This window comes from Cylas formicarius, unplaced genomic scaffold (assembly GCF_029955315.1).
Source record: "Cylas formicarius isolate icCylForm1 unplaced genomic scaffold, icCylForm1.1 PGA_scaffold_1__22_contigs__length_36826433, whole genome shotgun sequence".
In the NCBI taxonomy this organism is placed as follows: domain Eukaryota; kingdom Metazoa; phylum Arthropoda; class Insecta; order Coleoptera; family Brentidae; genus Cylas; species Cylas formicarius.
Window position 1 is genome coordinate 28,285,685 of NW_026844264.1, and position 13,611 is coordinate 28,299,295.

At 34.5% G+C, this 13,611-nt stretch overlaps 1 protein-coding gene across 1 annotated transcript; it reads right to left on the reverse strand.

The window, feature by feature from the left end:
• Nucleotides 1-286: 286 nt before the first annotated feature.
• Nucleotides 287-12,999, reverse strand: LOC132697154 (uncharacterized). The gene is made up of 4 exons (XM_060662446.1): nt 12,864-12,999; nt 12,508-12,783; nt 12,291-12,443; nt 287-378 (listed from the first exon to the last, which is right to left on the reverse strand). The coding sequence occupies exons 1-4, from the start codon at nt 12,997-12,999 to the stop codon at nt 287-289; spliced, it is 657 nt and encodes a 218-aa protein (XP_060518429.1).
• Nucleotides 13,000-13,611: the final 612 nt, after the last annotated feature.

Sequence of the window (13,611 nt, forward strand, 5' to 3'; positions counted from 1 at the left end):
TTCAAAACATTGGAAACAATTCTCATTTTGACTAGAAGCTGAGAACCAGCACACGATTATCTTTACAAATAAAAATTTTCGTGATTTGAGCACAAATCTAAATTGAGTACAATAAGAAACTTTTTTTTACAGATCATACTTTACTTTACAAATTACAAAATAATAGTGTTTGTTTCCATGGCATAAAATTTGTTTACGTTAAAAACAATTTCATTTACCTATTTTATAGGTTAGAACATTTTTTTCACTCACTAGATACTCTGTTCATTCCCTACCCCAGCTTCTTTCACTCAGTCCAGCCCTGCTTAAAGCGTCCCTTTCCATCACAACGCCAAGCACCTTCCGCGGCTATTGTAACGAAGTCGGGGAACACAAAATCTGAAAAACAAACACAGTATTAGGCCACAATACAGTTTACACCCCTCTCTGAGCACACATGGACTAGCAACCCTTAGTTCGAGGGACGAAACTGGGGTAAATTTGTCACGGCAGTGGTCGGCCAAATGCCCAAAAATGTTAAACGTTTTTGAAAGTTGATGTTTGTTTAACGACGTTTGCGAAGAAATTTCGTAATCCAAGTCACACCCAGAGGTAATTGTACCACCTCATATTATCTTCTCGAAGGACCTTAAGGAGAGTCCCGTCGATTTTGAGCCCCCACGGACGATGATTCAAGTGTGAGAAAGGTGCAGATGGAACGTGTCGAGAATAGCGATGTTGCCAACGCGTGTTTTGTTTTCATCAAGAGGTTGCACTATGATTAGTTTTCCATTTCGATATATTTATTATAATTTCATTAAAATAGAACAGACTAAGCTATTCAGAGGAGGATGTTGTGTGCTAACGAATTACAAGGTTATGTTACTTGAACATCTGTTTCACCAAAAGAAATAATTCTACGCAAATAAGTACATGTACATGTCACGTATTTCCTTTGGCTTGAAAATAGAGCATTCTGCCGTTTCAGATTTTTGTTTGGTTAGTTGAAAATTTTGTCCGTAGCATTGACGAATAAAAAAAATTGCATTTTTTCTAAATTCCAATGTGACCTGGAAAATGCAATCTACGGGTTGCCGTCCATTCGAAACAATTCAAAACACAAAACAGCAGAACGCTCATAAAATTATATTGCTCCTAAGTTATAATTATATTACCTCTGGCAACGTCTAGATTCGTTCCACGATATGAATCTTTTAAACACCACCGATTCAAGGAGATATTTAGGTCAGCGTCTATGGCGAAGACGATGCATTAAAACCTCCGCAGATTTTAGGAGGGCCTTTTTTTGTTGGCGGCGTTATGCGGTGGGTGCACGAGGGGATTGGCTTTCGAGCAACATCTTTTGCAATTTATTCCACAGATGGGTATTGTTAGGTTGGCCGTATAGCAAAAAGCATGACGACTGTGAAGTGACAAATGAATATATCCGGCATAATGAAACTTGCCTGTTAATTACTAATCCAAACTTACTAAGTAATAAGCGACATCATCATCATAAAATCTAATCAGTTAGACAAGCCGTTACGTTGGAGGGAGAAATATTGAACTGAGGTGGTTTTTACTTGATGAAAATCAATTTATCAAAATGAATAAGAACTAAAAGTACAGATTGTCACGAAATTATATATTTTTACATGACAATTGTTTCGACGTGTCTTTATCAAATGTAATATTTCCAAGCTGCCTGCTACTATGTATATCGAAAAATGACAATAAAACCTTAATTATGTTGTGAGAATTTAAGTTCAATAAATTAAGTTAAATTTAATTTTGTTAAGGTCCATGGCTTCCAATAAATTTAATTTTCTTCTTTTTGTGATTTTATGTAAAATATCAAAATTGTTGTCAAAAATATGTTTTTCTGTGTTTAAGTGTGTAGCATAATTAGAATCTAGACTTTTTTTAAACGCTCTTTTATGTTCGTTAATGAGTTTCTTGAAGGATCTACCTGTTTATCCAATATAAACTTTAGGACAAGATCCGCATTTCAACCTGTAGACACCTGATTTTTGAGATTTTTTGCATTAAGTTTTATTGTTTTTTAAAATTTTTCCTATTGTGTTGTTAGTTTTGAAACTTTTTCTTTTGAACTTAAATTCTCACTACAACCTTAATTAAGGTTTTATGGTCATTTTTCGGTATATATAGTAGCAGGTAGTTTGTAAATATTACATTTGGTAAAGACACGGTGTTGTCGAAACAATTGTCATATAAAAATATATGATTTCGTGAAAATCTGAACTTTTAGTTATTATTTAGGGAGAAATATTATTATCAATCAAGAGGAGCACCAGAGGCTAGTGACCTGGGCTACCAAATTCGAATATCATTTCTTTTGTTTTGCAATTTATGGGCTTTACTATAAAATTTAGTTATAGTAAACAATTTATATAGTAGAATGGGTCTTTGGATTTTAAATATAGAAATATAAGAAAAAGCAAACGCTAAATTCCTTAATACGAATTTCAATTAAACAAATTAATTAATTAATTAAGAGTACAAGGACAGATATAAGAAAGGAACTAGGGTAGTGGGTGGTAATCGTCTCCGGTTGGTTAGAAATAACATCAAAGAGGAAAAATAATTTTATTTTTATGGCCCAGTTCTTTTGGTTCAATTAAAATGATTAGTTGTGTTTCGTACTTCATCCACAAGTTGAACCAAGTAATCGGCATTCACGCATATCAATTTTCTTGCGTCATTTAATATAATCTCGCGATACATGAAATATATCAATGTATATCTGGAAAGAGCTCCATATTATTCGATTACTATTTTTATTTGTTACTTAGAAGGTAGAGCAGTGAATAAATAACTCCATGTAATGTAATGTGAGGCACTAAAATGATGTTTCAAGGTATGTTGTCAAGTGTGTTACAGAACTACACTTTTTTTAATTTGTTCCCGGATAAACTTGTATCAGTCTAACGAATTTGGATCTACAAATGTTAATAACAATATAAAACTCTCTACAAGAGAAGTATTTCTGTTTGAGGGTTAACAAAGTAAAACAGAAGAGACAGTTACCTGGAGTTTTATTCCCCTACCTAATAATTGTTACGAAACTGAGATGGTTTAGTGTTTCTTTAACCATTTGATCCACTTTCTAACAGATGTCTCCGTTCGTAACGAACACCCGTCGTTTTCATCATTTGTACCTTAGTAAACATTTTACTTAGTGGACGGTCCTCAAAGTACAAATTTATCTGGGAACAAATTCAAAAAATAGTTAGATTTAATCAGCCTAGTGTAGCCTTACAACATATTTCTCAGGGAATTTTCCATTTTCGATTTTCGATTTAGTCTCATATATAAAGAATTATTTTTTATCATTATCATCATCATAATAATTTATCACTGTTTGATGATACTGTTCCACTTGATTTAAAAAAGAAGGTAGTCGAAGATGTAAAACTCGAGATGGTATACATTCTAGGGCTAAAAAATTAGAGATCGATCAAAAGAACATCGAGTCGATTATTCAAAAGAATTTGAGTGACTTCGTTTCTCAAATGTCATTGAATTTGTTCAAAATGTTTGACCTACCATATGATTTCCTTGATGTTGACACTGCATCATGCGCTTCAGATGAGAGTTATAAGGCAAATGAAGAGTATTTCAAAGAAATGAGAGTTGTAAATGACGCAGCAGAACGTGGAGCAGTGTCGGTCAGTGAATAAATTAGTGTTTGACGAAAAACGAAGAACAGCTTCAATACTTGTTGCAAGTTGTCAAAGAATATCGAGGACTATTTCCTGAATGTAATAAAAATCGATTTGTATAACTTAATTTAAAAAATGTATATCTTTCTATTAATATTATAGTAATGTATAAAACTTAATATGGTGGAACAGAATCCTTTTTCTATTAATGCATTTATTGATCTTTCTGGAATAAAGAACTTTTTTTCTGAAATAGATAATAAATAATCTTTCTGCAAAACTTCTGAACTCCGCCTGTGTTGGATTTTGCTGAGTCGAAGTTAACAAAAACTGACGCAGGGGGAATCCTGCAGTTTTATAAAAAGAATTATTTCTGTCCATTTTCGCTTTTCTTAACCTTCGGCTGTGTTTATATAAACATACTTTATTAACAAATTATTCCAAAATAAAATTTGAACCCGGTATCCTTTAACATCCGATAATTGAAACCGAATCATGAATTAAAATAGAAGTTATACAAGTGCTATAAAATCCATATTAACTAACGCAAAAAAAGCCAATATATTAACTATGGGTGCGTGGGTTGACAGAAAATGTATTTATTACGTAGATTTTTCTTCCAAGGTTGCTTACTGAATCACTCTCTACCACATCGCGTTCTTATCAGCGGCGGAGAAACTACCGCACAGGATTCCGTTTAAGCTATTGCAATATACGTATATGTTGTATATCTCTACAGGGTGTCCCGCGGCAAAATTCGTCGATCTGTTTTGAGAAAACTGTAAGTAGCAAGACTGAAAATTTGGAACTAAACTAATGCTGGTGAAGGCAATCCGGCAAAAATATTTTTAACATGTCGCATCATGCGGATATATCAGAAGTGTGTCTCAACTTTCTCATTTTAAAAGGAACGTCCTATATATTATTACTATTTTGGATTCACCGAAAAATTGTAGACATATTTCATGAATAACATCCTATTCCTAAGATTCTGAGATATTTTAAATTTTGTATCACAAATGACGTCTGCAGAAAATGACATATGTGGTGATTGATACCCATAGTAGTGATAATTTTTAATTACAAATAAGACAATAAAATTGAAAAAAAATATTTTCGTCAGTTTTTTAATTTCCTTTCAATTGTTATACTTTCAACACCCTGTATGATTAATAAATTAAATTAATAATTAAAATTTTTTCAACAAACTATTGTCTACAGGTTAAGGTGAGTAAAATTTTATAGGACTCTGTGTGCGAACAATTTGCAGGTATTTTTGTATCAATAAACAACATTTTTGACATATTAAATATCTCAGAAGCGATTAAATTTTACAAAGAATTCAAAAAAGCAATAAGAAAGTTGACACCCATTTCCTTTACATACATCTTACGCCGTCTTGAAAATATTTTAGCCTAATTATCCTCACCAACGTTGGTTTAATTGCAAATGTTTGCTACATATAGTTTTCCCTTCACAGATCGAGGAATTTCCTGGAGGAATTCTTGGTATATTAGGTCAATATACATTGCGTACAAACTACACAACAAGCTTAAAATTCAATAAAAATGTTACATCAAAAATAAACAGAATTAATATGGATGGAATAATAATAATAATAATAATAATAATAATAATAATAATAATAATAAATATAATAATAGTAATTAATAATAATAAAAATAATAAATAATAAAAGTAATAATTTGATAATCATATAGTTTTCTGTTTAGCTGTTGACGTGTTAAAAAATAAATTTGAAAAAATCAAAGTATTTTGCAACCTATATTCATAAGTGTTGCTTTTTAAATAAAAACTCACCCCGCATAATTCATACAGACAACATAGCTTTCTTAGCCGCCAAACCAGCGAAACCTATTACTGAAGAAAGGAATTAAATTTCATCAATTTAAATAGGTGTCGCCATAATAAAGGATAAATTGTTCGATTAAAATAGTTATTAGTTTTTCAGACGATTGTGAACAACAATGGCACTTTTTCGCTACTGACATTTCGCAATTTAATAACTCTATTAAGAACTAGATCCGCTTCTCAGTCAATAAACTGAAAATCAATTTCAACTGGTTACTAAATATAGGTGCAAATTTTATTTTTTAATTGGTCACTTATATGGCATAACTACCTGAAAAGATCAAATTAAGATTGTCCAAAAATTGAAATCACGTTTCTAGTTAGAAAATAATTGAAATTGCTTTTGACATAAATTTAGCTATTCAAGTTGCATACTAATAGAAAACGCTGGATTATTAACTTAAGGAACAAGGTTGGGCTGTCAGTAGTTTGTTGCTGGGTAATTTCAATAACTTTTTTACACTGTTGTACCCGTAGGGTTGAAAAAGAAAATCTACAGTACTTAAGCAGCTATTAGAAATTAATACAATAACCAGACATAAATACAAAACTAACATAAGATATGAAATTATTTGGTAATTTTTTTTCTAAAAGACGTTTAAAAAACTCTCCTAGTTTTGCAAAGAGCGAGGGCTAAATTAATTGATGAGAATTTAAATATGATTTATATTTTATTAAAAAGCTTAATACAATCTTACAATTTACTAATTTTGATGGATATTAATAAAACACAATTCTGTTCGTGTAAACAGCATCTTTGACATAAAAAACGTGCTCTTTTAGGGTTCAGCACATCTTATAACAACGGTATTAATGCGCACTGAATCTTTTTCTAATATTAGTTGTTTCCTTATCGGTATCGAATAGCGTTATCCACCTAGATTTTCCTTGTATCCCTTCCAAATGGCGCTTGGTGTACATTTTGACTACCAATAACAATCAAGCAGAAATATTACTTCATCCATGTGGTAATTATTTTTAAACTTTTACCAATAATTTTCTTGAACACAACATCTAACAAAATCTAAATAATTGTAAAATTTTAAATGACGCTGCGACAAATCAAATGAGTTTTAAATTCATCGGGAGTCAGACCGTTAAGTTGAAAAAAATCATTCACCATTTCTGCAACGTGCAAACAAATCAACCGTTTTTTTCCTTTCCGTTATTCCACCATGCAAAGCGTGATTGATTATGCAAAATCTCCGAAGACAAACTGTGAGAATCGATACCCGACCATATTTAGATCATCTGCCGAGGCTTTTTCAACCCTATCTCCCATACACAGATTCCGCTGCAAAATTAAAAATTATCCCACGAACATCAAACCGAAAATTTATGCAATTACAGTCGACCCTATCAACGCACGTCCTCGTCGTATCAATATCCACTTGCGTTCTGTACCTGGTCCGCTATCCTTAATCTACATTTTGCTATGCGGGTTTTTGACCCCTTAGTATTCAAATAGACCTCTCTCTGTTGAAATCGAAATATGTTTAATAGCCTATCCCGAGCTAGTGATTTAGAAAAATTTCCGAAATACTACCTGTAACACCTCTATAGATCAGGTAAAGAGTTGCGCATCCTTTGGGGTGAGAAGATGACGCTGCAGTGGCGTATTTGCGTGAGGGTTTTAAAGTTGTTTAATGACGTTCGAAATTCAAACTGAAATCATTATTTTTAACGTCATACATATTCCCATAGAAATTGCAACTTAACAATGTTTATTATGATTGCTCAATTGATTGTGTTAGTATCATTTTTTTGCTTAGAACTATTCACTTTTCATTACTTCTTTTATGTCGGGAATTTGAAAACATCGCTAGTTTTTGTTGGTTTAGTTAGTTAGTTAGGCTAAGTCATACCGTCCTTGGTTGATACACGGAGAGCTAGTTTGGCATGGTATTAGGATTGGAATCAGGTTGTTTTCAGAAAGCCCCTCCTTCCCTCCTGCTCTAGCTTGCAAGCAGCTGGGCAAATTTCTCCAGTGGTCTTCAGTTAAGAATGAAATTCCAAAATATCATCAATCATCAACATCAAACATTATAAACGAAGTGCTCCTTAATTTGGCTCGAAGAGCTGCTTTTCAATATTGTACGAAATTTGAAAAGAGCTTAATCTCCACCCTACGCCTCTGAGTTTATGCCGAGCGCTTATTTCCGCAAACGTAGCCCAATATCTATACATCGATAGGTTAAGGGTTAACCTTTTACAAAGGTGTCCCTTACACTTAATATTCAAGCAGGTAGGCATAATTTCGCATGTATTAGGCAGGTAGGCAAAAAAGTTGCCTTCCTACTATACTGTCGCTTATTAGTTTCAGTATCTTGGGTTAACGCGGGACCCGTGGCCGCATAAGGGTTTTAATGAAATCTCATGTTGGTAAAGGTTTGTAGGGCAAGTGCGAATTTTGCATACGGTTGAGGGGAAGTACCCAGTACCTGGGCCGATTTTTATTAAATTAGGATGACCTTTTGGGACCCAAAAAAATGCAAATGCATCGACCCAAAGGGCACTAAATTATGCACCATATTTGAATAAAGAATTAAAAAGTTTTTTCTCATGGTAATTTTTTAGGAAAGGGAAACGCGGAAACGGTTTTTTGGAAGGAAGGTGTAGAATGTTGCTTGTAACGTTTTTCTCTTCTTCTATTGATCCCGCTCCGCATCGGTATTGAAAGTGTATGGCCGTTAAAAACGAATTTTTGCATAATTCGATATTGGCAATTTGTGGTGTGCATGGGTAACGGAGGAAAAGGGTTTTTGGTAAGACGTTTCGGTGCAGCGGTCTCTTTTGTCATTTAAAACATTAGAACGCACAACTTAAAAAAAGTTTTTATATGTTATATAACATATTTGCTGTTGTTCTTTAAGTCCATTTATAAAAGAATGATTGATAACTTAATAACTGTGCCAATGTAGTTTTATGACTGCTGGATTCAACTCTTATAGCACCTGTTACATGAAAAGCCATGTGATTAACCTTTTCCTTAGCTATCTAGGTTCACTCTCCTTCAGAATTTGGATGTTATTTCTTCTTTATTTCTTTTATCACTTATATAACTTATTCAGTCAATACCCTATAAAGAATGTTGTTATTAGAGTTTTTGTTAACTTAGCAAACTAAAAAGGTAACAATTTTTCTACTGATAGAGGTGGTCAAAATTCAATAAAACACAGCCTTCTCCATATTAATCGAGTATCAACGTGAATTTTAGAATCAGGGAAAATATTTTAGTTAAAAATATGCAGGGCAACTAAACCAAAAAAATGTTTTTCCACTTAAAAGAAAAAAAAGCTGTTAGTTTGCTAACCGATTCAACTTCGTGAAGATATATTTGTTTTGGTTGGTAGATTAGTTTGGACTTTTGAAAATAGAAATTGTAGAGAGCAATCGATATCCTCCGAATACTGTCTTTTTTTTTACATAAACACAAATAGTGTGAGGTTTTGAAATTTATATCATAAACTTATAAGCTGTTTTTGGAATACTGTTATTAACAAAAACATCCCTACAACATTTTGGATATAATAAAACAAATTGACAAATTATTAACTGAATCTAATTAAGCAAACCTTTTGCAGCTAAAACATTCATACATTTTTCAGTCGATTAATTAATCATTTATAACATTTATAACTATATAAAACACTCAGATCGATCGATCAAAGTTATATCTGTAAAAAGCGACCAAAGACGTATCAGTAAAATGTGTTCCAAAGGAAAACACATTCCTTTTCCAAACAGATACAAAAAAGAATAATGAAAGAAAAAATAGCGCACATCTATAATTCAAGGACCTGTCGCCACCGCGCTCGGTTACCAGTAAATTAACTTTTATGTTGACAATTTAAAAATATTCTACCTGTTACCATTTGTATGTTTTTTTGTTAACTCTAATTTAGCATGATAATCAGTGCACAAACTTCACTCCACTACATACTGGTTTGTTGCATTAATTAGAATATTTTTAATGAAAGGGTAAGTATGGAGCGGCACTTGTTCGAGACAGTATACGTGTCTGCTGCTACCGGTATGCATTTTATTCAAATTGGCTATTTATCTGTTCGTGCGTTACGCAATGCAACGTGTCGTCAGCTATTTGTTGGGCCATTAAGTTTTGGGAAGTATTGGGCACTTTTGTTTTTCTCGTGAAGGTCTCCCGAAACCCAAAGAGACGAAAAATCATAACAAATAAGAACTAGAAGTTCAGATTTTCACGAAATTATATATTTTGAAATGACAATTGTTTCGACAACACTGTGTCCTTATCAAAGGTCGTGTCAAAATATATAATTTCGCGAAAATCTGAACTTTTAGTTCTTATTTATTTTGATAAATGGATTTTCATCAAGTAAAAGCCACCTCAGTTCAATTTTTGGAAAATCAGAAGTTATTTTTCTTTTAGCGCAATCGAAATTACGATTTTGAATTAGAGTATGTGGTTCTTGTACCGGCCCTCCATTGTGACCTAGTTATCTATTGGAGCACACTCCTAAATGCATCACTAGGTAAGTTCTTTAAGTCCTCATTCTGAGCGTTTGAATGACTCACTCTTCCCATCGCCGTAATATGATGAGTGATGATACATTTCTTCCTCATATTATACAGGGTTTTTTAGGCTATATGGCACGGAATATTGTCGCCAAAATGCAAGATTTTCGAAAAGTTTTTCCAGGTGAAGTCCTCTTTATGGCTACTTTTTCGAATTAAATCCATACTGTACAGGTTCTCCCAAACATTTTTTTGTAATTTATTATTTATATCGTTTTACTATTCTACGACCAAAATAAGATGGCGTTTCAATATGATGTTTGGTAACTAAATCTTAAGATTTTTTAAATAATTTGAATTTTGTCGAAATATAATCTAATTTTAATTATTCAAATACCTAATGAATATTTAAATTATATCTGCCAAGTTTCCAGTAGAGTTTAACCCATTGCTCCCAAACCGCACGGGTTTGGGAGCAATGGGATATTTTCGTAGACATATTTCTGAATATATTCGTGTTGGTTTGCAGAAATATACCCAAAAACTAACGGTCGTACGCAATAAGTTTGGTAAACATTTTAAATCACTCGTTTATTAAACACTCGCTCCGCTCGTGCCAAATAAACTCGTGAGTCAAATCCCGTTTACCACACATTGCTGGGTCCCGGATCACACCGGTATCCGGGGCAATGAGGCAGCGGACGCCTTAGCCAGAGAGGGCTCCTCGCATAGGCATATAGGGCCAGAGCCCCGCTTGGGGATCGCCCCGTGTGTGAGGCGGGGAGCTCTCGAAGCCTGGGCGAGAGATCGGGCCGCGGGGGGCTGGAGAGTTGCTCCGGGAATGAGGCAGACGAGGCTTATGATGGATGGGCCCGCCCTTCCTCGGACCAGGGAGCTGCTTAGACTGACCAGAAGGGAGTGTAGAGCACTAACAGGGGCCTACACAGGACATTGCAGGCTAAGGAGGCATCTTTGCTTGCTAGGCATTGGAGACGACCCGGAGTGTAGGTCGTGCATGGAAGGGGAGGAGACCCCGTATCATCTGCTCACCGAGTGCCCTGCCTTGACATGGGCAAGATTGGGAGTCTTCGGAACGGCCCTGATCGATCCGGACTCAGTGCACGGTATTGGGCTAAAGGAGTTGCTGACCTTCTATAGGAGGGGCGGCATTCTGGACGCCCTCTAGAGCGGGGCACAACGGGCCCATCTGGTGGCCTAAGTGCTTGGACGCCCGCGAGGGCGCCCCCCTTTAATACCAATACCAATACCACACATTGCGATGTTTAATTTTGGCATAGTGACATTATTTTCTGTAATTGTTGAAATTTAGATCATTATTGTTGTTGTGTTGTTTGGTGTAAATGAAGATTTTTTTCTTGAAAGGTTGACATCAAAATAAGTAACTTCAGTTTTATGTCATCTTTACTTAGTCTGAATGGTTAAAATAATAAATAGAAAAATGTTGTCCATTATTATTATTATTATTAATAGATAGATAGATAGATAGGTTTATTCACAAAGCCCAGTATGTATACAGTGGATGTTTTGTCAGGAAACGAGTACATTATAGAGTAGTATAAAGATACATGGAATTATGTATATAAACAATATGATAACACACATTTAACAGTACAGTATAAAATAGTTACAAACGGATATACGAACAGTACAAACATATTGACAAAATGTAGAGAAAATATCACTAAACTCATCAGGGCACTCCTGTAATATATGTTTCAATTTTTTTAAGGTCGTAGAAAGCATTGGTTGGCAGAAGCTTTCTGATACACTTTTTAAATTGCCTTGTATATTATGCTTTTATGCTTGTAGGAAGCAAATTATAGTAATAAGGTCCTGCGTAATTTAGCGACTTTATGTAGAACATGTGGTTCAGTCTTGGCTTTAGAAGGTGTTCTCTGTTTCGGGTGTTATAACCGTGGACATCCGTGTGTTTCTTGTGAGAGCCATTATTTTTATGAACGATGATGAATAATTTAAATAAATATATGCAAGGTACTGTTAGTATTTTATACCTTATAAATATATCTTTGCAGGATAGCCTCGGGGGCAGTCTGAAAATTAACCTAAGTATCCTTTTTTGCTGAATGAACACCCTCTCCGCACCACTCGCTTGTCCCCAGTTTACGATATTATATGAAATAGACGAGTATGCTGAGGCGTAATAGAAAGTCAACAAGGATCTTTTAAAGAAAGAATCTCTGATTGTTACCATTGCAAAAAACGTTTTGTTCAATTTATTACAAACACTATCTATGTCGTAGTCCCACTTTAGGAAGGCATCGATGTAAGATCCGAGAAAGTTTGTTGTGTGGTTTAATTCCACGCGTGAACCCGCAAAGCTGAACGCTAGGTTAGTCAGAGGTTTAACATACTGACCAGTGAATTCGATCGCAACTTTTTTCCAAATTTATGATCAAATGGTCCTGTTTGCTAAAATCAACAAAATGTGCCACAACACAAGAAAACCTATTGATCAGCTCCTGAACTTCCCTTCCGGAGACGAAGATGGATGTGTCATCCGCGTACATAAAACCGCGGCAGTTGCTATTGAGGAACTCAGGAAGGTCATTCACATACAGAAGAATAAGTAGTGGACCTAAGATTCCTCCCTGGGGCGTGCCTAAGTTGACGTTGAAAGGTTCCGAGTATATTCCATTCACTTTGACCCTTATTTCCCTGTGTTTCATATATGATATTATCCAACTATTGATATTACCTCGAAACCCCAGGCATTCTAGTTTTTTGCCATGATATTCGGATCTAGGGAATCGAAGGCGCGCGATAGATCAAAAAACACTCCCACAACTGTCTCACCCATGTCGAGTTTGTCGTAGATATACTGGACAAGGTCATTAATCCCCGTTTCCGTTGAGTAACCAACACGGAAACCATGTTGCACATTCGATATAATGTTTTCTTGCTCCAAAAAATGCGTCATTCTGTCGTACATGGCTTTTTCGAATACTTAGGGAACCAACCTGCGATTGTTATATGCCTATAATTCTCTATTAGCCCAGAGTCTAATTCACACCCCTCTATACAGCAAACCCAGACCAAATTGACTACCTTAATAAATTATCTGTCATTTCTATATAATTGGATAACGCTAAAATCCATAACTTTACGAGTTAGCTATAGAAAACCCTGAGACAATTGGATAGGTAATTGAAAAGTTGATAGTAGAATCCAAAAATGCTATAACATATAGGTAAAAAATAAAACTTTCATACTTTTAATACTTTTGGGACCACTTGTATAGTAGAAAACGTTGGGTTTTCGCCACAATGTTCAATGTTGTGTAGCGTGAATAACCCTGTATATTATGTCTTTCGAATCCCACGAACCGCAATGAGTATAAGAAAGCTTAATCTTTCCTTCAGGTGTCAAATACATTTTTTGCCGATGTAAACGACGTATAGAGTCAACATAGGTTGTGGAGCTATTGGTTTCTGGTCTCTTTTTTCTAGAAGATTTACCATTTCATTCCTCGAATCTCGAAGTGGTTTGTAATTCAAATGTTCTGCGATAAAGGCGGTTATTTTTTTGAAATCTGGCGTAAACA

Coding starts and splice junctions, on each gene's coding strand:
- LOC132697154 (XM_060662446.1), bottom strand. CDS start 12,999: ATGTACGACAGAATGACGCATTTTTTGGAGCAAGAAAACATTATATCG. Junction 12,784..12,863: donor CTACGACAAACTCGACATGG/GTGAGACAGTTG, acceptor GCAAAAAACTAG/AATGCCTGGGGTTTCGAGGT. Junction 379..12,290: donor CTACGACATAGATAGTGTTT/GTAATAAATTGA, acceptor TTTGTTTTTCAG/ATTTTGTGTTCCCCGACTTC.